Source organism: Rhipicephalus microplus, chromosome 4, assembly GCF_043290135.1.
Source record: "Rhipicephalus microplus isolate Deutch F79 chromosome 4, USDA_Rmic, whole genome shotgun sequence".
Classification (NCBI taxonomy): domain Eukaryota; kingdom Metazoa; phylum Arthropoda; class Arachnida; order Ixodida; family Ixodidae; genus Rhipicephalus; species Rhipicephalus microplus.
Genome location: NC_134703.1, coordinates 99,111,197 through 99,138,787, shown reverse-complemented (window position 1 = coordinate 99,138,787; position 27,591 = coordinate 99,111,197). Strand labels below are relative to the sequence as shown.

General features: G+C 43.5%; 1 protein-coding gene across 1 annotated transcript; it reads right to left on the bottom strand.

Annotated features, from left to right (window-relative positions):
* Window positions 1-12,032: 12,032 nt before the first annotated feature.
* Window positions 12,033-15,261, bottom strand: LOC142813965 (uncharacterized). Its single transcript, XM_075891927.1, has 3 exons — window positions 14,909-15,261; window positions 13,786-13,877; window positions 12,033-12,349 (listed from the first exon to the last, which is right to left on the bottom strand). The coding sequence occupies exons 1-3, from the start codon at window positions 15,243-15,245 to the stop codon at window positions 12,107-12,109; spliced, it is 672 nt and encodes a 223-aa protein (XP_075748042.1). The 5' UTR covers window positions 15,246-15,261; the 3' UTR covers window positions 12,033-12,106.
* Window positions 15,262-27,591: the final 12,330 nt, after the last annotated feature.

Here is a 27,591-nt window from a genome sequence, read left to right as displayed (position 1 = left end):
TAAAATGACGAAAGCACCAGTTCTCGCCGAATTCGATTGCTTCGGAACTATTGATCCGATTTCAAAAGCTCGCGCCGCTGTTGTTCAAACGAGAACCGGGTGTCAGTCTTGCGTACCTGTTTATAGATGACGCCACGGGCTGTATCGACGCAGGTCAAATGAATTTAGTGCTCTCGCTGGGGCACGATGACATCGGGTGGTTTAAACCTACAGTATTTCTGCTGAAGAAGGACTTCTTTTTATTACGAACACTGTGGTTGTTTAACTTGAACGCCCGGTTCAAAGTGGAAAAAAAAATAGAACAGAATTAAGCTAGTTTCACACCAGAGGTATCAAACCCTAAGAAAGAGCGGAGCTGGACAGCCTTTCTTGTTTCTCTTCGGTTTTTTTCCTTGTGTGTGTGTCTCTCTCTCTCTCTTTGCTGTCTTGTTCTGTTTCTTTCTATCTATTTGGGTTTATTTCTTCTCCTCTCTACATACTTTCTATTTCTTGCTGTTTATGTATTTTTTCTTCCTATATTTCCTCCTTCTAACTCTTCCTATATAGTCCCTGCTTCATGTTATTAATAATAAAACACTCGAAGAACAATACGAAGGAGACTGCTGTTTGGCACAAGCACGCTTAATATGCTACACATGAAGCGTTACGCCAAGAGACGGCGACATCACACTACGGCATACTATGGCCCGGTCTCTAAAGTGATCCGGACCTAAAAGAAGCAACACTGCCGATGACTTACACTTTTCTATTGAATCTGTTTCTAGCCTCCTTCCGCGATCCGAATGGGCGCCCATTTTACACATATATCTTGAAGAAGGCTGCGTAAAAAAACAAAACAAAGATTCACATACACAGAAAGTAATCTATGAAGTGAGGCTATTACTGACACATATACGTGCGCACATGTGCTTAGAATCATGTGGCTAAAAACAAACAAACAAACAAACAAACAAACAAACAAACAAACAAACAAACAAACAAACAAACAAACAAACAAACAAAAAAACCCGGACTGCGTCGATCACCCAACAGTGATACCAAGATGGGCGACTTTTTTATAAGGTCTTTCGTGGTGCCATGATATAAAAATGTAAGTTTATCAAACACTATTGGGACAACTAATACATGTAAACTCGCAGCGTATACTACCTATATGCCATGAACCATCATAACTATTGTACTCATGCTCCTGTTGGCACCGTTACGCAAATGCAACAACTGGTTATATGAACATGTGCAACTCTTCAACATATGTGTGTGCGTGTAACATTTGTACATATATTTAGTGTCACTTCATAACGTGTTGCTCAATAAAACGATTACAACATTGTCACCTTCGACATACGTCAAATAACGTCGATTCCCAAAGTATTTGAGATCTGACAAATTTTCGCGTGGTAGGGAGGAATCCACTATATATGACGTCATTTTTCCTTCTGCAAAGAAACCACACAGAGACTATCTCTTTGTCAGGCTTTCAGCAAGTTAGACGACCAGCCTTTATCAGAAGAAAGACTGTTACGCCATCTTCCAGACCTAACGTCACAGAAGAAGGCCTTACAAGCGCTATTAGGCTTCCTGATATCCATTAGATTGTTAGGAACGTTGTTGAGAGGAAAGCTCTCATGCCTGTGAGCGTGGTTTTGATGGTTTGTTTTCCCTTATCATCAATTTTTTTTATTTCTCTCCCTTTCAACCTCTATTCCCCAATTTCAGTACAGAGTAGCATACCAGACACTACTTTCTGGTGAACCATCGTGACCTCCTTTTTTTTTAAAAAATCTCTCTCTCTCTTTCTCTCTTCAAAGAAGCGAGATAACCGCTACACACCTATAAGCCGTCATGTGCCCTTTGTCGATGCTGTGGCTCATGACGATGAAGAATTATGACGGAGCCTTTTGTAAAGAGTTGGACGCATCAATCGAGCCACTCATTACGTCATTCGCAATATGTGACACCTGGTCCATATTTTGTGCTTTTATTACGCTATATTACATATGCCTTAACCCGATTTCTCGACCGACACTACTCCTGGATAGGGCCTTTTGTATGAGAAGTGTTTAGCATATATGTGTGGCTTTTTTTGGTAGATTACCCGACTGACACGCGGAAGGCCCGTGTCCAATTTCCGCCATATTTAAATATTTTTTCTCATTTCATTTTTTTCTTCTCGCAGTAGCGGTTATGGACATATGCGGTGGCGGTGATCAGTTTGCTTATATCCATTCAACAAGAAAATTTGGCAACGTGAAATGACAGTTCACCTTCATAAAAGAACAGATTGTCAACAGCTGATAACTTACAATGGCATGATCAAGAGAGCATCAATTATTAGATAACTTCACTTGCAAATGAACAGCTGACCGGCGCACCTTTGGAGTTTGGCTGCTCAAATAGTTGGCTCTGGTCAATATTCTAACACAGACGCAGACACAATAGGAAATGATACACAATACTTAATCTGCGAACACCCGCATGTTCATGCCACAACCACCACCATAATTCAGAACTCACGGAAGCTTCGCTTGAAAAGCGTACCAGATGCAGCTGATCTAGCCCCGCACACTGCGCTCAGTACAAATGCAGCAAAATACAGTAAAAACAGTCCAGGAGTCTTATAAATAGTTTTGAATCGCACTTCTTAAAAACAATGCATTAAAGACACTCAAAGTGTCACATTTACGTAGGAAAACGCAAAACATTTATACTCACCACATTTCTCATGTGGCTTTTAGGCAGAACTAGGAACTGTCACCTGTCTGTTTGTTTTTGTCTAACACAGTGGGCATGTAACTATCACTGTCAGTCATCACCTATACAAAGTCAGGCATGGTGCCGATGAGTGCATGAGTAGGTCTTGTTAAACGGGTAAAGGTATTTAAAGGTAAATTTTCTAACGAGAGCATGCAGTAGTTGTTTTGAACCAATTTGAATCTCATTGTCTTACTCCTTTATGAACAAAATGTGATAAGGGGGATTACTTGACCGAAAGTAGGCTTGGGCATGTTTGTATTTCACTTTACTAGGTAAAACCGCTCTGTAAACAAGACACAGAACAGACGAGCGACACGTACACAGCGATATCTTCCAACATTTGATGTACTTCTCCTGAGATCGAACCAATAAACCAGTTGTAAGGAACAAAATATGAAAACAGCAACGATTTGCTATCATGTGTACATTTGATTTAAAGAAAATTTGACCACGGATTTTCAGATAACATGACAAATGAGTTTAAATCTACAGGTCGCACCATCCTAAAACTGCCATGCTATGTAAAATACGTAGTCGATCATTTATAAACAAATATATAGACGTGTCTACAGGTCCTTGCTGGTTTCAGATTTTATTCTTTTCAACTGCATTTGCACGCGTGCACTGCCATTCAGCCAATTGATTGGCGTGACTCCTTCACCAGTACATCAAATGTTGCGAAACAGTGCTGTGTCCCAGTCGTTCTTCTTTCCTCTGCCCTGTTTAACAGTGCGCTAAAATAATAGGTTGAAACGCCGCGTTGTCTGCGGAATCATTGCCACTGATCCCACAATGGCCAGGAAGCCACTGAAACTTGATCTCGCGGCCTGTTTCTGTGACGCGGTGAAGAAGCTTGACGACCTCGTAAGTTAACTGTTCATGGCAACCTCATCGAAGGACTGACTGCATGCACTGTGGGGCCGGTTTCGAGTCGGAAAACGCAGCCCATTTACTCAGTCTCCGGGATTGGATGTACTCTAGGGCGCCACGCATAGCCGCAAGTTCTGCCGCCGTAGACGTAGTGACGTGTGACAGCTTGATTCGCAGAGTGATTCCTCTCGCTGGAATCATCACCGCACCATCAGAACCAGACGCTGTGGTTGAACCATCGGTTCAACCACAGCCGCATGCGCTGCATACGCTGCATACGCGCCAGCCCATTGCTGACAATCCTCTTTTTTTCTCTCTCTTTCTCTTCTCTTTTCTCTCTCTCTCATATTTATGCCCCCTCCCCATTCTCTCAGCGTAGGGTAGCAAACCGGGCATGTGCCTCGTTAACCTCCCTGCCTTCACTCTTGTTGTTCATATCCCTTCTCTGCCCACTCGGAGACGGTCAGGTTGAACCCAAGCTCCCTCGCACCTGGCTTCTAGAAGGCTGGGATCTGAAAGGCCAGGTCCTGGGCCTTAATAGGGTTCTTCATTTCCTCTCGCTGGAAAGGGAAACTGACAGAGGATCAGCTCACAGGACATGCTCGAAGTTTGCATAAGCACCACAGAGGGGGCTGACGGGCTTGTAGAAACTTTTGTTATGGCAGAAGCGTTCGCTGAAGGCCTGGGTGAACACAACTACATATTTAATATCTGCTCTTGAAGAACTGCTGTTTTCAGCTAGCCGAGATGAAAAAAGCACCGAAAGGCAAGATACTCTCCAAAGCCTGCTGCCGTGTATCCCTAGCCTCTTACTCACAGCTGTCGCCACTGTAGTTCGGCATCATAATTTAACAAACCCCGGAAATGCTTACTCTCAGCCCAAGCTCTATTATTTTCGCAAATGAACGACGTTGATTTAGCGGGTAAGGTGAGAGCAGTTCATTCACACTCCTGCCACGCACAATCTTTCTTTTTATTCATTAAATGCAAAAAAGTAGCATTAGTCTCGAAAAAATGACATAGGTTTTCGTGGTAAATAGATGCGGCAGAGGATGTTTTAGTAATTTGGAAGCGTTTTGCCGCTTTCTTGTTATACAAAACGGGCTGGTGGCGGATATTTTTCTTAATGAAGAGGAGTTTTCTTGGCACTCAGGTGATGGCGATAATTCAGCCATTTTTAATATTTATGTTTTTAAGGGGAGTTTCATTTTCTCACCTTTCCATTCCCTCTTTTACGTTCTTTCCGATGTTGCACTGCAGAAACGCGTGCCCCTAACGACGTACACAGGAAGAAAACACATTTCGCGTGTGTCTTTGCTGCATTCACTTCCAATGCATGCTAGCGAGTACAGATCCTTCCGATGCGAGTAAAAAGCAAAATAAAGAAGTGGTGCTCAGTGGTACATGCAATGAGGCAGTCATTAACAACGCTTGTAGAACAAAAGCTTCGTACAAAATTACCAGGAATCAATTGTTGAGATTTAAAAATCTGAAAACCACGTACACTTTGATTACAAGGGCACCGTATTAGAGACATCCGCAAATTTCACCAGGCCGTGGTTCTTTAACCTGCTCCTAAACCTAAATGCACAGAACTGAAGCATTTTTGCCTCTATCGAAGATGTGTCCGTCACGGCCGGGATTCTATCTCACGTTCGTTTCGAACAAAACCAGTGACAACAGAAACAATCCGCACAGTAAAACTTAATCACCGTCCAAGCACACCATACAGGAGTTGGCTAATCATCATCATCATCATCATCATCATCATCATCATCATCATCATCATCATCATCATCATCATCATCATCATCATCATCATCATCATCATCATCATTATCATCATCATCATCATCAGTCTCATCCGGACTACGTCCACTGCAGGACAAAGGCCTCACCCATGTTCTGCCAGTTAACTCAGTCCTGTGCTTGCTGCTGCCAATTTATACCCGCAAACTTCTTAATCTCATCTGCCCACCTAACCTTCTGTCTCCCCCTAACCTTCTTGCTTCCTCTGGGAATCCAGTTAGTTACCCTTAATGACCAGCGATTGTCCTGTCTACGCGCTACATGCCCGGCCCATGTCCATTTCCTCTTCTTGATTCGATTGTCCTGTCTACGCGCTACATGCCCGGCCCATGTCCATTTCCTCTTCTTGATTTTTATTCCTCCTCCTCCTCCTCTTCTTGTTTTCAACTATTATATCCTTAACCCCCGTTTTTTCCTAACCCACTCTGCTCCCTTCTTGTCTCTTAAGGTTACACCTACCACTTTTCTTTCCATTGCTCACTGCGTCATCCTCAATTTAAGCTGAACCCTCTTTGTAAGTCGCTATGTTTCTGCTCCGTAGCTAAGTACCGGCAGGTTGCAGCTGTTATCTACCTTCCTCTTGAGAGATAGTGGCGATCTACCTGTCCTAATTTGAGAGTGCTTGCCAAATGTGATCCACCGCATTCTTATTCTTCTAGTTACTTCAATCTCGTGGTAGCGCTCCGCGGTTATTACCTGCCATAAGTAGACATAGTCTTTTACAACTTGAAGTGCACTATTACCTATCTCGAAGCGCTCCTCTTTTCCGAGGTTGTTGTACAATCCTTTCACTTTCAGCAGATTATATTAAGACTCACCTTTCTGCTATCCTTGTCTAACCTCGTATTCATGAGTTGCAATTCGTCCCCTGAGTTACTCAGCAACGCAATGTCATCGGCGAAGCACAGGTTACTAAGGTACTCTCCATTAACTCCTATTCCTAACTGTTCCCATTCTAGGCCTCTGAAAACCTCCTGTAGGCACGCGGTAAATGGCATTGGTGAGATTGTATCCCCTGCCTCACACCCTTCTTGATTGGTATTCTGTTGCTTTCTTTATGGAGAACTATGGTAGCAGTTGATCCCCTGTAGATTTCTTCCAGAATGTTTATATATGCTTCATCGATGCCTTGATTCCGCAGTGTCTGCATGACTGCTGATATTTCTACTGAATCAAACGCCTTCTCGAAATCTATGAAGGCTATGTATAGTGGTTGGTTATATTCTGAGCACTCTCTATTACCTGATTGATAGTACGAATGTGTTCAATTGTTGAGCAGCCTGTTCAGAATCCTGCTTGTTCCTTTGGTTGATTGAATTCTGTAATGTTTTCTTAACTCTGTTAACAATTACTTTTGTAAATAGCTTGTATACTACAGAGAGCAAGCTGATCAGCCTGTAATTCTTCAAGTACTTGTCTTCCCTTTCTTATGTAGCGAAGCTTAAATGTGGAGGCGTAGAGTATCATTGAGTTAGTACCGATGGTTCAATAAAGTGTTTCTCGAATATGAATTATGCCATTCTAGAATCATGAATGAAATTTTTTAGCCCGTGTGTTTTCTTCTTGATTTTTAGTGGATCCGTGATGAGTTGTGGAATCGGCCCTGCTTCTATGGCGCACACAATTTACACGCATTTTTTCCCCTGAACGGCTTCTTCCTGTTCAGTGAACCAGATCCATGGTGAGTCGTGCGGTTGGCCTATTTTTTGTGGAACATAAATGATAGGGTCTTTCGGGCACATGGTATGGAGAGAGCGAGGAGAGAGAGAGAGGAGAGAGAGAAAAGAAACATTATCTGCTCAATGGCTATAGTGGCCTGGACCACCCGCCAGTCTCAGGCGACGAGTTGACACTGGCCGACCAGGTCCGACTTAGAGCTCGCAGACTCCCACGCTTGACTTCAGGTCCGCATCTGTTGCTACTGCTTGTAGCGCTGGGTTGCTCGCTTTTCACTTCAGTAGAAAATATGCCATGTGGTCTAATTTATTGCAGTGTGGGTAGATGTAGCCCAATAAAGTTAGTGTTTTATGGGGCGATCGGATGCTTGGAGTGAACTTATCGCTTTGAAGTCACCTGTAGCTGGTGCGTTCCTCCCCCGTGGCGATTTCGTTTTAATTTTTGAAACCTCCTCGTAGGAATAGCACTATACGGTATCATAAATACACATAACAAATTTGCATCATGCATGAAATCTGCTTTCGCCTTGCCATATAAGGCATCACTGAGAAAAAAAGAGGAAGCTTGCACCTTTGCTGGGTCTGATTAATCTGTGCAGAATGCTGCATCGGAGTCATATGTACAACGTAGAGCTGGAAAGCCCCAGGAAAACCTAAGGTCTCCTAGAGTGGTAACCTCGCATGCATAGAAGCATGATGAGTGCAATGTTCACATAAAAAAACCTATACATAAAATAAATAACTATCACTCAAAACGCATGTTAGAGTTTACGAGATCGCGGTTAATTGGCAAAGGGGTGTTCAAGGAAAATAACGGCACCATCTGCGGTTACCTGGACACCACTATGCCCGAGGCGTAAAGTGCATCGTTATATGACTACGCTCGACGTCGTCATTATGGCATATGATTGGGTCAGCCTTTACACACACCTGCGCCCAGTGTAGATGAGTATTTTACAAAATCAGTATTAAGCATTGGGTTGAAGCCAATTGCTGCCGTAGTAAACTAGTTGAGAGCAATAATACTCCCAGCACCTTTGATCATGGTGACATAATGCAGAAGACGTTCCCTTAAGCATTTGTCTAAGGCGTCTCCAAGGCGAATGATGAATAATGATGATGATGGCCTATGTGTATGGCTCACCCCCATTATGGGGGATTGGCCAAGAAAATAATAATTAGAAGGGATAACATAATAATTGTATATATAATGCAATATAAAACAGAAGAAAACAATTTTACAAATTTAGATACTTGGGATCAAAAGCATTCTGATTTAATAAAACAATCTTTCTGCAGTGGTAATGATATCCCGTTGAGAGTGAACCAGTGACAGAATATTAGAAATAGTGAAGTCCATTCTAATTTTATTGATAGCCGCTTTAAGTATGTTTTTCTCAGTAAATTGAAGGGGATACAGGGTAAAAAATAGTGATTGATTGTTTCATTCATGTTACAATCAGCAAAAAAGAAAGAAGCCAGACCAGCTCTATGCATGCCTTTGGAACTCGACAGCCTGATTTTGCAAGAATAGATTCTCGTTTGCGTCTTGGCCAGAAATTCATATGCCAAGGGAACAAGAGGTGTCAATATTCGTTTAAGTGAGTATATAATGTTTCACCAGAGTCTTGGAATAGGGCACACCTTCGGTATCTGTCACGTATTGTGTGTCCTGATGTGGAAATAATTAAAGCTATTACAACAATGAGGACGGCTATCACCAGAGTGCTTGCCATTTCATTCATTTTTATCCTCTTGTGCCTTGGAACCCAGATAAATCTGATAAGAGTAATATGAGTTGTAACCAAAAAAAAATACGCGTACATGATACTTGCTAATCACTACTTGAAGTGAGCACTGAACACAAAGACTGATGAGCCTGTAACAATGACCACGCTTGAGGTTTGTGGGCTGATGTTTTTTAATGCCATGATTGCCAACAGAAATTCCACTGAAAATACTGACAAGAAATGGGGAGGCCTTAATCACAGTGACCGCAGTTAAAGGTCCCGGAGAAAATGCCAGTGCCAGATTTTTCTTCCGATTGTGAGGCATCTGTAGCTATCATGTTTGTTATATTTCCCCTAAGTACTGCTGCAGAAGACCATTTATTACGTGTAGAGGCAAATTTTTGGCACGATTTTCATATCTATATAGCATCAAATATTATTTCGAGGTTCTGCCTTGCAGTGATAATGAAAGAAATTTCTTGCAGTTTAAAATTTAATGGACTAACAGGTGATTGTAAGTAGCCCACCTGTGGAGTCTGAAATCGATGACAACAAAATGAAAAAAAAAGTCCGACTCATGCATGAAAAGAATTTTTAGTTTTGTAGTATCCGCATAAATTTTCAGGAATATTGGTATCGTTAGGATTCTAAAGTTTCACGAAAGAAATGGCAATCTTGTATTTACGTAGAGAAAATTTCTAATCCAAGGCATAACCTTGGTCTCTCTTTCCAGGCGTACCAGAGGACGCAATTCGTAAGCTGGTGCACCCGAATATAAGAGACATCCAAATTCTAAAGGGGGTGCACCTACATTTTCTATATCATATTTAATGAGTCTCTCCGCATACCCGATCTACTATTTCATAGCCTTCGTAGGACACTTAGCGCTCGTAATTGGTTCTTGACTATGTATTCAATGTGTGTATGCCACAGGAGGTTTATATCATAAATTACTCTCGGGTGTTTTACCGAGTCCTCTTGTGGTATATTCTTCAGGCTGCAAGTCAATCTGAAGGCAACTGGGCTATCGAAAGCGAAAGCTGTAATTGCGCTTTTTTTACATTAAGACCAAACTGAATAGCCTGAAACCAATTTTTAATGGGACAAATATACGATTGTAAGCGTGTGTAAAACAAATGTATATCAGTATCTGAAGCGAAAAAGGCTATGTCGTCTGCATACATAAGTGTATACTCCAGCATGACTAGGAATTGTGCTTAAGGCGGAAATGTTGTAGGCGCGTGTGCTCAGATTTGGGTGCACGTTAAAGAACCCCAGGTGGTCAAAATTTCCGGAGCCCTCCACTACGGCGTCTCTCATAGTCATATTGCCACCTGGTGTTCTGTGCCAGTAAATGGTGAGCCAGTTCTGTGCCGGTTAACAAAGAAGACGAAGACGAGCAACCCGTACCAGCGGAGACGTCCTTCTTTGTGCCTGAAATTTTGACAGTCGCGTCTCCTTGTACGTTTGTTCGAGCTCATAGTGCGTGACAATATTGTTGTTTCGGGACGTTAAACCCCACAAATCAATTAATCAGGAATTGTGCTTAGTAATGTATTGAAAAGAGGAGGAGGTGACTGCTTCCTGAGGAACGCCTCGCGACTCTGAATGTATATTTGAGGAATGACCTTTTAGTGAGCAATACGAAACCCTTCCATTAAAAAAAAAACTCACCAAAACACCTCACCACACAAATGTGGATGTTATGATATTTTACTTGATCCTATAATATCTTATGTTCTACGCTATTGTAGGCTTCTGAGATATCCTATGTTACCAGGGCCGCTATTTAATTGTCCGCGATGGCGTGCTAGTTTGATTCAGCTCTTTAAGTCCACATGGGCATACCAAATAGAGCATGCAGGTCTAAAACCAATTTAGGGGGGGCTCATAATTTCTTTGTCTTCTACAAATTTAATTAGACTAGCACAAAAAATTCTATTAGTTTAACCACATAGAAGTTAGTACAATGAGTCTAATATTGTCCAGGGTGTATCCTGCACAATATGCGTTGCATTTGCCCACTACTGTGATGCTTATTTAGGTATTGTATTTGCCCACTCCTGCGATAAACCGTCGGGGCTGCAGTATGTTGAAATAAGTAACTAAAAAATTGGCCCCGGATATATTTGTTTCACTGCAAATGTCGACCAAAGATGATAATCTTCCTGCTGGAGAGAGTTAATAAAATGTTTATTTGGCGTTCTGCGCGAGAAAATTGGTGAATGGGGTTCTGGAGGCACTGCGTGAGACATGAGCACCATCTGGCAGTAATCTTAGAAAACGAAAAGATGGCCTCCGATACAGCGAGCACGTGGCGTGGGTGCACCATCTCGGAGGCCATAATTCGCAAAATGCAAGGCTACAAGTAGGTGTCAGTGCCATATCGTCTTAGCAAAGCGTAGGAAGCACGCACTTTTTCGTGCATAATGGCGCTTTGTTAGTGCAGTGTAATAAACGTTATGATACTTAGAATTACACACTACAGATTACTGACCTGCTGATATTGTGCCTCAGATATGCGAATATTTGCTTTTTAATCGAATGTGCACACAAGTGTGATCTCAGAAACCAGATCAAGATTGGTGGGTCTTGGCTTAATCGCTGAATCAATTGACTGACAGACAAATCGAACGAGAAACACAGAGACAGACCAATTTTTTTGTGCTCAAATATCCCAATAAAGGTCAAGGATCAGCCAAGGCACTCTCACAGACAGATACAGTCCGTGCAGCCGCTGCGGCAAGTTTGTCCGGCGTGGTATGGGCCGTATAAGACCGAAGAAAGGTGAACCCTTCTCCCAGGGTGCCACAGCGAGATTGGCACGTTTGTGTCTAGCGCTAGAGTTAGTACGTTTCTGTATAAGCCAAAAAAAGACCTATAGCATCAGTCAAGATATTCAAGTAAGATTGACTAGCTTCGTTGTTTAAGCTCTACACGGCTAGCATAAATTTTTTAATTTATTTTCCTGTCGTAGATACAGGCCACACATGTCTTCATTGGAATTTATTGGCATTGATGCAAAATTCATTGTGACATTACTTACGATGTCCAAGGCCTAAAATGTTTTTGTACCTGTTACTGACGCCTGAAGCGCGCTCCTTTAATGCTGGAAAATTCGGCCTCCATTGATGAGACCGAATTCTGAAGCATTCGCATTGATAAATGCATGCCGTTATTTTTTCTTTTTTTTGTGGAGAGCATTTATATAGAAGTTGTGTCCGTTGGGATAATTTTTCTTTGAGAAGAGAAGTTCAATGTAGCTCCTCAGGCTGGCGTGTCCGACTTATCACTCTTGTTCGGCATTTCGGGCGTGTTCGGCTTGATTTTGGGCTTGTACCGATCGGCGATGCTCTGAACGGCATGCGTGCTGAGTGTTTCGCGCTTCCGGCGGTGAATGTTGTTCAAGCGGCGCTGCGCGCGGCGGGATTGTCTCAGCTTCCTTGTCGCCGACGGCCCGTCGACGTCACGTACTCTGACCGGGGACGTCTGTCTTCTTAGTTCTAGATGCTGCGAGACACGTTGGAATAGAACTGATGTTGTAGTAATGGCTCCGATGAAGCATGTTCTTTTTGTTGTCATTAAGGCAATGTTAGTGAGTGAAACAACTTTATTGACAATCCGGTATAAAAGGGGAAGGAGTAGGGGGATTAAAGCGAGACACTAGCGTGCTCGGACGTCCCGGAGCAGCAACCTCTTGGCGTCAAACCCGTGGGGGCGCCGCTTTCGGCCACTGGCGTTCCAGGATGCCAAGCACGTGCTGGACCACGTCTCTTTGGTGTCCTGGCTTTCGGCTGATGATTTTGCTGCTTATGGCAGTTGGCATTACTTCTTGGTTACCTGGCGGTGGGTCCCAGAGGCAATGTTAAAAAAAAACGAGCCTTTGAAATTTTTTTATTCATTCACATCGAGGGTCTCGTTCCGAAGCCTTCGGGTTATAGCGAGGGCTTATTGGTCACCTGCCCATTCGTTCAGGATGACGTGCTATGTGACGTCAGCTAAAAAGAAATGAGACTTCCACAATGACCAGCCAGGTGCGATGATAACACTTTGAGGTTTGCACGCACGTAAGTACATGAAAAAACGAACGTGGAGGTGAACACCGCCATGTAATTCAATCCGTAAGAGCATCGGTCGCGTAATTTGAAGGTAGCACGTTCGGTCCCTGCCGACGGCAAGTTGTCTTATCTTGCGCTTTACTTTTATCGCATCTACCTCACAATTAGTGCAACACACTCGAAATGGAGTAATTAACGTGTTATCTGCTGGTTTTATTTAAAAGTTGTACTAAACAGCAATAACGAGCCCTTAGATTGCTTTCATTTATACCAAAAATGGAGATCGATGCTTTCCGCAAGCCTTTCACGTTAAGTATTTAGCATATAACAATGTGTCATATCCACTACGAACAGAACCATGCATGTAAAAAACGGTCATGTGCAGTCTTCGTCAAGAGGCTTTATATCATTTGACTCCGTATTGCGCCTTGCCTAGGGCCATCGTACGTACTTGAGAATCTGTTGCAAGTTAATCGCTAAAAAAAACCTCAATTTACACAGCCAGTGTCATTTGTGTTGAGCGTTTAAAATCCCGGTTACCATAAAGGCACATTGCGCTTTCGCTGCGCCGGATTGTGCAATAGGGCTGAGAAACAGCGTCTTTGTAATGCAGTGGATTTCAAAGCTAGCAGATTACAAGGTGTAGCAGTTAATTCGCCATCAGCGAATAGGTTATTCCAAAGGAGCTTTGTGGTATGCTTCCTTTCCCTGCCCCCCTCCCCTTGGACATAGCTGTAACCAAATTCTGCTACAGACGATAGGCTCTGGTGGTAGGTACTAAAATTGGCGTAAGTTGCCGGATAGTTGCGAACTGAAGTGCTCTCGTGCCAACAGCTGAAAACCTAATATGTTATCCTAACGAAATCTTAACCTTTCATTTCTACAGACCTCTCTCGATATGCCTGGACCTACGGCGGCCCGGGCCATGTATTGGTCTTCGTCGGAGTAGTAAGCTTCCAGGCCCATGTCTTGGAACAGTTCTGTACACGAGACAGTAAACAGAGTCCGATGAGCGGGACGTTTTGCAGCAAAGTCTGAAGCCTTGTACTAGAATGGCTCGGAGTTTCAAAGCCGAACGTCAGGTTTAAAACTGACGCCTGCCTAGGAAACAACTATGTACGACGTATTCGGAACTTGCGAGTCATGTGCGCTCATCACTACTTCGTCGTGTCCACAAGCGTGCCGAGGATTTTCCACTCAAACGGGGAGGGAGAGGAACAAGCTTTACTACCCCCCCCCCAATCGTTCGTGTTCAAAAACAACAAGGTGCAAAATAGATGCGAAAATAAAAATAAAATGTTGACATGCTTCTCACGAAGGCATGCCTATGACTCCAGAGGTAAAGACATGACGTATACAGTTCTCGTAATGCAACATTGGAGACCCTCGGCCACCTTCATAGGCGAAATCCTACGTGTTCATGGTCCTGTCTTTTAGGGTGATATGATAGCTCCGACTGCGCAATGGTATAGGGCTGGCTTGGCGACTACCTAAATTAAGGAGACGCAGAGCACACCTCCCCCCTCTTCTTGTGCATAGGCGTATGCTTGCGCCCGCACTAACGATTATACGCCCAACCAATTGCGCTGCCACACCCATAAAGTGATCTAAAGGAGCACACGTGCACAACAAGAGTATGCAGTTAAGGCTGAAGGTTGAGGAGAATTACAACAATGAGGAGCCGGAGCAGAAAGATACAAAAGTCCCGTAAAGGGCTCCCACTCCTTGTAGTATCCAAAATAGCAGTAAGGATGTGATAGATAATCCATTACACGCTTAATATCAAAATAATGCCACATGAATAGCATGTAAGTCATAACACGATGAAAAACAAAACAAAACAAGAGACATACATCGTGAATTAATTCGAATCAGTAGCGTAGAATACAGTAGCTTTCGTATGCTCAGTGAGGTTCAGAAGTTTAGAGACCACTGAAAAGAAGATGAAACTGAATATACCAATTGCTTCGGCATGTTACGCTGTCAATAGGTAACGTTGAAACAGACTGACCATCAGCCCCTCGGGCGAATCCCACGAGGAACACTGTGAACACGACGACCACGACCCAGGGAGTGAGCAGTTCGTAGTCTTCGGCGCTTAATGGTGGCAGGGAGCCCAGTTCCGGGGCGGCGCCCTGCACGGTGCCCAGGCTTATCCCGGGCGCCACCTGGCGCATGAAGACATTTGATGGCCGCCGCCGCGAACGACGCCGGTCGAGTCCGCCTCCATCGGGTTGGCCGCGAGCAGAGCCGCGCCAACAAGAACTGATGATGACGATGGCGATGAGGACCATATCCGTGCTTGCTTGTTTTTTATTGTTCCTTGATTTTCGGTTCCTACCATCCATTGGGGATTGCCCATGAAACCTGCTGTTAATGTGAAAGATTTTTTTTTTAAATTCTGACAGGAGATGAGGAAGAAATTGATCCCCCCCCATGAATAAACGAAAAATAAGAATGACCGGTTGTTATGGAATAATGGAATAATGTGTAAACAAACGAACTAATAAAATGAATTCCGAAGTACAAAAGTTTGGTAGAGAAAAACGTTAGCAGGAAATTCTTACGTCAACAACAAATTCGCAAACGGCTAAGCAGGCATTCCTGTCGCTGAATCTTAGAGAAGACGCACCAAGGGAAAGAATATTTTGAGAATTTAGAGTAATGTGTAAGTTTCTGAATAACATTTAGAAATGCTTTTTTCTAGGGCGGGTAGAACGACAACACATAAGCAAAAATAAAATTATCAATATTTTGAGGATTTTCTAGCACATCGGAGATGGAACCAAACCAGAGCTGTGTAAACAGAAACTTAAAGGGGGTAGATGGCATAGAAACCTTGCAATAACCAGTTTCGTTTTTTGCGTGGGACACCACTTGTCATTCCTGACACCAATTGTTGTTCTAGGCAAAAGAAAGATTACCACATTCTGGGACAGGTAAGTTCGTATTGGTGGAATCTTGAAGTAAAGAATACTTTCGGAATCTAGAATGCGTGATAAAAGCTCTGTCCGGCACAATGGCCATCAGTAGATCACCTGGGGACAACTGCGTGAGCGTATCAGCCATGTCATTTATAACTATTCTATTATGTCATGGCACCCATACTCACCGCATGGTGCGTGCATTTTTGGTGATTATTAATAGGAAATAATCATTTACTAAAAGTTTTTAAGGGCTAACACAACTTCTGGGAGCTCAGCAATGAATGGCACTGGTCTCGCTCATCGTTGCTTTTTTCATTTTGCAAAGTGCCTGCCACATCTACATATATTGAAGCACATTGACTGAATGTGGCGCCATAGTGTCCCAGTCGTCACAATAGCAAATATTTTGAAGTTTTCAGCAATGGGTATCATAGGTGTGAATACATAAAGCATAGATACAAGATAAATAAAAGATCTAGGGGTAGGCCAGGGAACTCATGGGATGTAGTCTCTTCAAAAAAAGAACAAGGTAAACGGCAGACATTCATGAGACCTTAAAGAAGGGTCGCTTCAACAAGTTGGATCGAAGTTTTGTAACTTCACCGTTCTTTCCTATGCTCCGTAGTAGGTGGTCTTCAGTCCGGGGTTTCAGTGACCTGTTTTGTCCTTCTAGCTTGCACACTAAGTTATTCTTTCACTGAAGTGGTGTCACAGAGCGCCAAGGACTCAGCACTGGGGGGTTCTATGTTTACAGAGGTGCGATTACTTGAAGGGCGACAAGCCTTCGATTTGACGTGAACTTCCACATTCGGCCTCCCGCGTCGTCGGCTTCCAGCGCAGCCGGGGATGGTTGTTCTATAATCGTCGCGTGTTGACAGACATGCACAATCTGCGGCTTCACTATGACGTCGTGCCGCATGATCATAGGCGTGTGCGCAGGCTTCCCTTTCAGGGTGGGGCGAAGGTTCGTGGCAGTGACCCCCTCTGCGTTAAGTCATTGTGGGGAGTGGACTTTGCCCCCCCCCCTCTTAGCTGACTAGGGGGTGGGGCATCAATACATCTATACGTCGATTGAGAAGCATCAGTACATCGAGAATCAATACATCGGACATGAATACATCAATTGAGAAGAAAAAGAAGATAGTATTCGTCTTCGAGTCCTCTTGAGGGAACACACATTAAATCCTGAGAGGGCTCTTGGTTCGTTATTTATTTGGGGTGGGGCAACATGCTTATCTCTATTTAAAGTTATTCGCCTAACATTTGCTGCCCTCCTAGCAGAGCCCATGTGGTAACACCATCTAGCTCTTGCCTATTTGCTAGCATATAGCAAGCGACACCAGTAAAATGAAACCAAACTTAGTGAAACAGGAATTTTGCTTGTCAAGAGCCGCGCCATGGTGGTCTAGATGTTAGGGTGCTTGACTTCTGACCATCAGGGTGGGGGGTCGAATCCCAGCCGTGGCGGTTGCATTTGAAATGAAGGCGAAAATGCTCGTGGCCCGTGTACTCAGAATCAGGTGCACGTTAAGGAACCCCGGGTGGTCGAAATTTCTGGAGCCCTCAATTACGGCGTCACTCGTGATTATGTGGTGGTTTTGGGACGTTAAACACCAGGTATAATAGATGTAGAGAGGGCATCGAATTCACAAGAGATAGAGGAAAAAGAAGCCTGCCTCTTGAATATGGTAGCACTGGACTCTGTTGCGCTGTCACACGTTTTGTTTGAGTTCACGTGGTGTGACGAAGTCGAACCGCTTTAGACTAGTGCTGCTTATCATAAGAAAGAAGAGTATGAAAGTGGTGAAAAAACATCGTCTATTCTTTCTCTTGAATACCAGGCTTATGTCGGAGCGTTGCTTTCGTATATGTACAAAGTGTCGAAAATGGGGTCTCTTTTGCCCAGAGTATATTGAAAAGTGTAGTGACATGAAAGCTATTATATATATATATATATATATATATATATATATATATATATATATATATATATATATATATATATGGCTTGTTGCTCTAGATAAGGACACGGTTGTCGAAAACTTAAAGAATAGTGCCGTAGATCTTAGAAGTGCATTCAACATAGTTTCAATACCGCTATTTTAACGAAGTACTTCAGGGTTAAGTATCGAAGTAGCGGCTTCACAGTGACGCGTCAACAAAAGTCACGGGAAGACAGCAACTTGCGAAATACTAGCACCAGCTCTGCCATTTGCTGTCAGTTGCGCTTGGTTCACATGAACAATTATGAGGGAATTATCACCCAGCGATTCCGGCAGCCATTTGCGCGATCTATGCTTCACGCAAGATGCAGACTTCGCAAACCCGGTGAACTGTGCCGACTCGTCGCGATAATGCCGATTGCAGTGGGGCTGGCTTGACAATTGTCATAATGTCAGACTGCCAGATTGTCATTGGGTAGAGATAATCTCAGTATCTTTCGACACTCTCACTGGCCACTTGAATGGTAATCAGCCAAGGCTGTCCCAATACAGTCCAAAGAATGCCGATTGGCCTTCTCCTATATTGACATCGGGCCCACGACGCGGCGTAAAGGCAAGGTCTCTTTGTCGCAACCTACGAGTTGCCTGCTGTGCGCCAAACGCACTTACCGAAGGACCTTAATAAGCTAATCATCCATCCATGCATCGATCCATCTCCTATATTCATGATTATCTGCATCGATTTAGTTATTGGCCATCGCGAACTGTTATTATGGTTTGATGAGGTAGTGCACTTATGAGACGTTAAATTCGACTCTAACTAGATCCCACTCTGGACACTATGGCACCTTTGGGGATACGCTAAATATGTCAAGCGCCCCAATCGAACGTCTTACTGTTCGTATTGTCAGCAGGGAACAAAGGCTCACTTGCCCGTTACTTAAGTATTTGGAGACGCCTCACGGTCGTCGCCACCGATCCGTCTCAAGTCTGTTCATCTTCCTTCCTCGTACTCCGGTTACCGTCAGGCTCGTCGTCGGACGTGAAATCTTGGGCTTAGGTGTACGGGCTTCTGATTTTTGACGCCCGATCAAGCCGACTACCTAGTGCTGCGGGCATTGTTGAGTGGAGGAGTGCCGCCCTCTATAACAACCGTCTCGTTCGCACTGAATTGTATGGCGCCTGCTTTCGCTAGTAGAGCAGGTGGTGGTGACTCCTGCAAGCTACGCAGTAAAGTGACCGTATTTTCTTAAAAGCCGAAGCCTTGAATGCCTCGATTACATCGCCATCTTACGTCATAATGACATCCCACACGGGCAAAGCTGATGCTGTCATAATGACTCTCTAGTGAGAACGTCACGTGGTAATCACACCACATCGCAGTTTAATCAAATGTGGTCTGATCTTGGAGTCAATGCAAAGCAGGTGAGGTGCTTCTGATCTCGGAGGCAGTGCAAAAGCACGTAAGGTGCAGCAAGCTTTCGACGGGCGGCGGACCACTATTAATCTATGGGCTGTGAAGAAGAAAATGGATTTAGCCTTCGAATTGTCTTAATTGACTACATATAGTACCCTTTGAGCGTATTTTTTCATATCAAGTGTTGTATTAGAAGCCTGAGTGTTTGTCCTGATGGTATGTCACATATACCTTTAATACTTTATGCTACCATAGCTAGCACTTCCCTTCAGTACAGATACACCTTTCAACGTTTACAAACACAGGCCCTTGAAGACATCTGGTTCCGTCCACCGATGTGTCTTATTATCATCGGTGGACAACAAGAAGTTTAGAAAATATCCCACTGATTTTCTACATTTTCTTTCTCTTACTTGGCAAAATATATTCAAATAAATGTTGTTTCGAGCTACACAAAAAGATAGAACATTCCCTTGTACTTTACGCACATTCCTTTTATGTTAAAGACGGAAGAAAGACTTTTCTTACCCTTGAAAAGAACTTGAAAACGTGCTTTCAGTTTCGACGTTAGGAGCTGGTAAATGAGGTGGCCGGTAGTTGTTTGGGGTGCAACGCTTGCAACCTTGATCGGTAGCCTACTGCGCTTGACTTTAGTAAGTTTTTCTTACTGCATGCCTTTAAACATCCACATGTTATCTGCAACCTTCTGTCATTCACTACAACGAACAAAAATATGCACAGCAAGACAATCAATAAATACATGCTCTCCATATCATTATACCAAGAAATTCACGAACCAAGACGTCGAAGTATTGGCTCAATGGAATCATGAAAAGTTTATTTCATTTGAAAGAGAAGTCGCATTTTCAAGCATTATTTCTGTGAAAGAATCCCCGCCGTGGTGGTCTAGTGGCTAAGGTACTCGGCTGCTGACCTGCAGGTCGCGAGATCGAATCCCGGCTGCGGCAGCTGCATTTTTGATGCAGGCGACAACGCTGTAGGCCCGTGTGCTCAGATTTAGATGCATGTTAAAGAATCCCAGGTGGTCGAAATTTCCGGAGCTCTCCACAACGGCGCCTCTCTTAATCATATGGTGGTATTGGGATGTTAAACCATACATATAAATCAATTATGCGAAAGAAGAACGAACAACACTTGAGTACCACTGGTCTCCTAGTGCATTGTTTTTTATTGCTTACATATACGTTACATGCTTTGCTGCACCGTAGGACAGATGCGTCCGTGTCAGCATAAAGAGTTGTTACAGGATGGCTTGAATTCGCGCTTCACTGCAGGTACTATGAGGCCAAAGAATTTGGAGGGCAGACATCCTTCACATACTGATGTTCGTCTGAAAGTTGCTGTTTGGATCTGAAACTGTTCTTTGTAACCATGTGCGACTGTTGTGCCTGTAGGTAAAAATAGATATTTTTTGTGGCTCATGGTTTCTCTGTTGTCGACAGTTTTTCTTTCTCGGAACTGATGCCCGTGGTTGAAGCTTTAGCCGTGTCCGTCGAATTTGACTCGGAGCTCTCTTCGGAGGACTCCGAGCTACCGCTGTCGCCTTCGGTTCCTGGTGAAGCAGGCGTTGTAGCCTCCCTCAGGAATCTCTTCTTGGCGTATGCTCTCGGTACCGACAGCTCCTCACCTGCGGCGGACACCATGACGAAAGGAATGTGTGTTGGCTATGTTACAAGCATGATGTAGTACATCAATGACGCGAAGCAATAACATGTATGGTATGTCAAGCAAATGCAAGTGTTCCTTTCACTTTTTAGCCTCACAACAATGACCGCTTGATCTTTACAGCAGTCTACAAAATTAGCACCCAAATGATGTGTGCAGATGGTTACCCAGTAAAATTGAAATGCGTAACCCCGGTGTTTATCACAAACTGTGATCTTTCAAAATGTAGCTTTTGATTTCTTTATCTCCACACTTGAGAAATGCTTACATCAATATTTGCCCTTGGTGACGTTAGCTTACAGGATATTGAAAACGCTTAATAAAAATTTATGGGTAACAATACATTTTGCGGTGAGTATCGTTCATACCTATGTATTCCGTCAAAATCAGAAGAGGAATCAGACGTGGAGATCCTTCGAGGTAGCGTACGCTATAGAGGCTTTTTTCGTTGTAGTTTCCGTACACTCCAGCAGACGCCTAGACTTGTTTGTAGAAAGGGTAAACAATAACCCCCTCTTCCTTCTCAAAAAAAAAAGTAGCAGCTCACAGAGTTGGAGCTGAGTTTCTTTTCCCATTTTAGAGGGACAGCTTGAAGCTCACCAAAAGCAGAGTACATCGTACTGTAAATCGTTGAGCATTTGTTCTTAACACAAGCAAGCGTTGCTGTAAAATGCATACGATGATGGTGTGTGGTGTTGTATGGTGAAAGGGCCATTTGGTGGCCAAAGCGCGCCACTTCATGAAATAGAAGACATATGAACTGTATCTTAGATTTTAGCTCGCTTACCGTACAAGTATTTATATTTGTGTGTTTAGAATGAGTTGTGAACGCTTTGAAGCACTGTACGCATGCTGCTGTGTGAGAGGCACTAGCTCTCCTTGTTGAAGTTTAAAGTTTGACGGAAGCCCGTCTGGTCTGGATGATACATGGTCGAAGGTAAAAAAACCTGGAGGCACTGCGCTGACCAAAGTTCGTCTATAATAAGGACAGCTGGTTGAAGGTAAAAAAAAAAAAAACCTGGAGGCACTGCGCCGACTTTAACTTTGGTTGGCGTAGTGCCTCAAGGTTTTTTTACCTTCAACCAGGTGTTCTTTTTATGGACGAACCAGCAAGAAGACGACAAAAAGATTTAAAGTGCTGGAAAGGGGCAGGGTCGATGCAGTAAAAGCGTTTGATGTTGACTGCAATGACTCATCGACGAAACGCGTAAACAGTGATCAAGTTGCGTAATGTGTCTGTACTGTCGGACGCCTTGCATGTATGTAGGTTGTCAAAGGGGTAGTTTAGATAGAATAAAAAATTCAAAGTGAGGAGCAAGCAGCTTTTGGCAGATGCTTGGTAGACTTCTCATACATTCGCGATTCACCCCCACCCCCTTTTTTTCGCGTCAATGTGACGTGCAATCTAATATTATTGTCACATCACTACTGTGTAAAGCCATATCAACTGCGTGTGCAATCCATTTTACTGTTTGTAATCTGACTTCGCTACCACGAGTGACAAATGCTGTAGATTCTCCCTCTTTCATGTCCATAATCTGACTTCATAGTGCAATTCATTTGTGAAGATTACTTTAAAACGTTTCTTCAGTGCAGTCTGAAAATAACTCTAGCATTTTCGGCAGGGTTCTTTCAGTGGAGACTGCCTTACGTATAACTTTTGGTGCATGTATACACAGAAGAGACTTCACTGGAGACAAGGTCGTGTATTATTTCATATTACGGTTATTCTAGACGCAAAAATTTCGCTACAGTTGACGAAGTACGTAATCCACGATACTAAAGGGTGAGTAAATCTGATCCACTCGTCAGCTGTTGATAATATTGAGGACTCTTTGCGGTTCTTCACCTTACGACATTTTTCGCAGCTTCCAGTAACAATGAACCAGAGTTTTCGTCACTTCAATCAATCAATCAATCAATCAATCAATCAATCAATCAATCAATCAATCAATCAATCAATCAATCAATCAATCAATAACGCACATTTATACAAAAGACGCAGTAGAGGCTAATGAAAGCTCTGAATGGGCAGCTTGACCAAACCGCAGTAACCGCTATCACATTATGACTGCTACGCTAAAAGGAATGGGACTTTTTGCAGTGAACAGGCAGGCAAACAACTTTATGGAGTTTCTAGGGATTATCCGGGTAGGACCTATTGAGGCACTTGACTCGCCGAAGCTATCATTTTATTACCAATTATGTAACACTGGGTGGATAATTGTGCATCACCTCCCTGAGGGCAAGAATGTACCTGACTACCTAATTTCTGCCACAGATTACTTCAAATATACCTTCTAATTGGGAAATGCTGCGTTAAATTTAACGAGAAGACATGATCTGCTGTCATACTTGAAACTAGCACATTAAATTTTTTTTTCAGGGAAGTACCTGGCGAGTTTGAATGCGGCCGCGTATCAAGTGACAAAGACAAAGACTTCGTCTTTACTGAATAATAATCACGCGTAAGTTATATATTAAAAACAAAATAACGTTAGTGGATGATTTCTCACCTTGAGCAGCGCACACAGTCGCTGCCACGAAGGCCAGCAAGGTCAAAGCAATCACGGCCACCTTGGCTTGGTTCATCTCGGACTTTGGATGCGCGACCAGCTGTCCGCTTCTTGTGCAGAGAGGTGGAACTCTTTCGCAGGGCTCATTCGGCACGCCCGGTGGGCAGCTTTTATACTGTCGCATTTACGCGACGCGTGCGCATCATCCATCGCCAAATGGTCGGTGTTTGCGTACACTCAGCTGAGCGGGCACGGGGTGGGGAAAAACACCAATTGGGCGTCACGCAATTGTTTTTTTCTGTTGCGCTGTACTATTCGTTTTTCTTGGAAACAACGTTCTATATAAAAAAAAAAGTGCTGTCTTTGTCACGCGAACCGGGAGTTAGTACATAAACAGAGCTGCCGCGTTGAACCGTGGGTGAGAAAACGCAAAATAGGACTGAAAACAGTGTAAAAAGAACACATTATTATGGTGAAATGACAGTTCACTGTTTATATAATCAAAGTAATTTATTCGCGTTTTTTACAATAATTAGTATGCAAACATCAAGGCATACAATTGTTAATTTGCGTAGATACGTGTCGTATCAGTCGTATAAAGGCGTGGCTCAATGACTCTATATTTAAAGCAGTTTGCTGGGCCAGTTGGAATTCTGAAGTTTCAAGCAACCCGAGTGCATATTTTCGTACTTAAATCAGGCACTGCAACTGAATCAACGTTCAGTGGGTGTTACCCGTCGTGGCTGCTCAGCGGTGAAGCTGCAGCTCTTCTAAGCTTCAGGATGAATGTTTGACTCCTTGGCAATGTGGCTGCATTACGATGAGAGAGTAGATTGTCGAAATGCAAAACACGACACACCCACATGTTTGAATTTAGGTGGATAAAGAAAACCTCCAGCGCGTGCCCAAAATTGATCCATATAACACCGCTGCGGTGGGGCGTGGTTCTGACAGGTAAAATCACACAGCTTAATATCTTCTCAGCAAAAATTGCCGACGAGCTCATACTAATTCCAAAGGTGTGATACAATCATTATTATGCAATACATACATGGTCTCAATACACGGTGGACGAACGCAGAAGGGTGCATTCGCTCGGACTTTTTTTTTAATTTTAACAAATTTCACGAGGTTCGACATGAGATGGAACCCTTACCCTCAGCTCCGATGTGTTCCACGGGACCTGTGTATTACATGTAACACAAATAGTTGATTTAGGGCTTTGCTTTGTCTAATATTCAAACCTTTTACTCATTACAGGACATTGTTTTAGGCAAGATCACTTCACCTGGTTTCTAGACAAGGCAGATAACTTCTTGTAACTGAGACTCAAAACACAGTTTGTTCCAAATGCATTAATGCTGCGACCACAGGTCGATGAACTGGCTCGTTATTCGACTCAATCGGACTCACTCAGACTGAGATCGAGCCGTGAGTCATAGTCTGAGTGATTCCGGGTGAGTAATGTTTTGGTTAATTTGAGTCCGAGTGAGTCCTAAGCCCAAAATATATTTCATGAGTCAGCCTGAGTGGAGGAAGACAAGAACAAGAACAGAGAAGGCAGGGAGGTTAACCAGGCCCATGCCCTGTTTGCTACCATACGCTGGGGAAATGGTAAGGGGGAGTATAAAGATGAGAGAGAGAGAGAAGAAAGAGAAGAGAAAGATACAAAAAAAAGGGATTGTCAGTCAATGGGCTGACGCGCATGCAGTGGTGGCACTACACAAAAGTTAAAGGTGTGCACATAGCCCTGTAGTCCTCAAAAAGCACAAGACGGCTTTGACTGCCTTTTGAGCCGACGAAAGACGAAGACGGTGCTTTAGTAGCATCTGCACAGAGAGTGGCCGATCATCCAACTGTCGCAATGCGTCAGAAAGCTTCTATCTTTCAGAGGCAAATCGGGGGCAACGGCGTAGCAGATGGTCGATGTCTTCTTCGGTGCCGCAGACGTCACATTACGCATTGTCGATCGACCCAATGAGTGTTGTGTATGCTTTTGCCGACTTAACGCTACGACACAACTGTAGAGATAATTCAGGCATTTCCAGATGGCTGCAAACGAAATAGCTAATTGTTCATTCCGTTTATTTCTCTTCTTTATTCGTTGTGTGGCGTAGGGTAAGACTAATGTTTACCTTGTAAAATATTGATCTACTGACGTCTACCATCCATCAAAGTCTTCACCGGTCTCTAAAGTGCAGGTTGAGCCCACATGCATTTCTCTTTGCTGTCGAAGGATGGATCCAGTAATGAAAAAAGGATGGACAGATCTGTTTGTTGAGTTGGAAAACGTCGACACTCAGAGGAGCTGTTAAAAAACTTGGTTCATTTTTCTTTTGGGAAACCAGGCGTCAGTGTGAACGGCCATGGAATGGATGCTGTCTACTAAAACCACGAAGGTTTGAAGAGGTGCGCTGACTCACGTACGGTTGCATTGTTCAAAATTCGGGCATTATCCTACGCCTAAGCCCACTTCGATCCCCTTTGGCCGTAAAAAACGCATAAACAGGAAAGAAGAAAACCAGCGAAAAGGCAGTGAGGTTAACCAGGCCAATTCCAAATTTACTACCCAACGCTGGGCAGCCCTTGAGGCACTAATTATAACGGAGTGTCTCTAAATATATCAAATATACACGATGCACCAAAGTAAGTGTTAGTCGATTGCAAGAAAAACTGAGGTGACAGAGTCTTATTTGCGCCTTCATTTTTAGAGTCATTCATGAAAACTCGTGACTGCCCTTGAAGCTTCCTGAATTGTTGATAAACTTGTTCTGCCTAATAGATGTCGTTCTTGTTTTAGTTACAATTTCTGAGCTTTGAAGCGTTCAGGCCTAAGTGCTGCTCGTAGTATGAAGGCTGTTCCCCTGTGTGAATGAATGCCGCTAACTTGTTTCCATGAAGTGTTTCTACCTTCGCAACACATGTTGACCATTTGTGTATGTATAGCTGGTTCCCTCTGAAACGCTTCCTTCACTACTATCACTACACCTTATGCCTCATCCTATGCGCACGTTGTGTTTTAAGATAGCAATGTATGCGTGCTTTTCCCCATTTACTGTTGACTTGTTCGTGACAGGTCATTGAAAAAAATAATTGTAGAAGTAAAAGTGTGCTAAACTGGGCAGCGGCTTGTGTGTAATTAAGACAGTAGATATCAGCGACTTGAATCTTGGACTGTCACCTTAGTTAGGCGGTGATTAGGAGAAACATGGTGTTGATAATAGCAAAGCAAGATATAAGGAACACGGAAATGCAAAAATGATACGCACAGCACAAGCGTCTGTGGTGTGCATCATCGTTTGTGCGTGTTTCTTTAGGTTTTCCCTGCCGTTCCTAAGTGTTCTGTCCATTCCGTTTTAAACAGACACTAAAAAGCAAAACGAGTTTTCGTGTATTAGCAATGTATAATTTCACAATTCCGGAAACATCGCTATTATAATGACACGCCACTTGGTAAGCGAGAAAGCGCGGGAAAAGAAAATGCGTGTGCAAAAGCCACTTTGAGATTCCTGCACCAAACACCATGATGTCGTAGTCAAAGGCATCTACTGAGCCTAACGTAGTTTCTAATCGATAAAAATGAAATACATTGTCGTCTGTAGGTGCCATAGACATAATATACAAAATTTCAGAAAATTTTATTGTCGCTAATGCCGCGAAAATACGAAAAATACATTCTGAAATTTATAACGCCACGCACAGAGATTTTAACGCCAACTTTGAAAATTAAACTTGAACCTTTTCCAGCAATGATGAAGTTATGATAGTGTAACATGAATCATTAGAGTTCTCAGAGTGTAGCTCGTCAAGCTAAGCCAAGTGATTGTCTCTCTTTAGTGCCTGTTGAGACTCTGTTGCTTCCTGTAATTCTCAGAAGCAGCAAATTTGCAAACGAACACTGCTGCTCCATGGCGAAACTACACGCACACAGACGTGGTCCGACTGGGCATCGGAGCCTTGGCATGCCTGCGCACGCAACTTAATAGCACGCGTGACCGTCCGCAGGCATTTGACGCGTCTATGAACGCTTCTCTGCGCTAACCACTCGACCGTGTAGATGTGGAGGCAGCTGGAGTGTGAAGGCTGGCGCGGCATGGCGGATCTCGTGCGTCTGGAAGCGTAGGTGTTGAGAGGGCATGGGCCCCAATGTGTTCAGCTGTCGTCGTTGTTTTCGTTGTTGTTCCCGAAGCCATCGTTGTGCATCG

Excerpts from the sequence above, each read along its gene's own strand:
- LOC142813965 (XM_075891927.1), bottom strand. The coding sequence starts at position 15,245 with ATGGATGGTAGGAACCGAAAATCAAGGAACAATAAAAAACAAGCAAGC. Across the intron at positions 13,878-14,908 it reads ATTCGCCCGAGGGGCTGATG|AACTGTTCCAAGACATGGGC; the intron begins GTCAGTCTGTTT and ends TCTCGTGTACAG. Across the intron at positions 12,350-13,785 it reads GTCCAGGCATATCGAGAGAG|CATCTAGAACTAAGAAGACA; the intron begins GTCTGTAGAAAT and ends CGTGTCTCGCAG.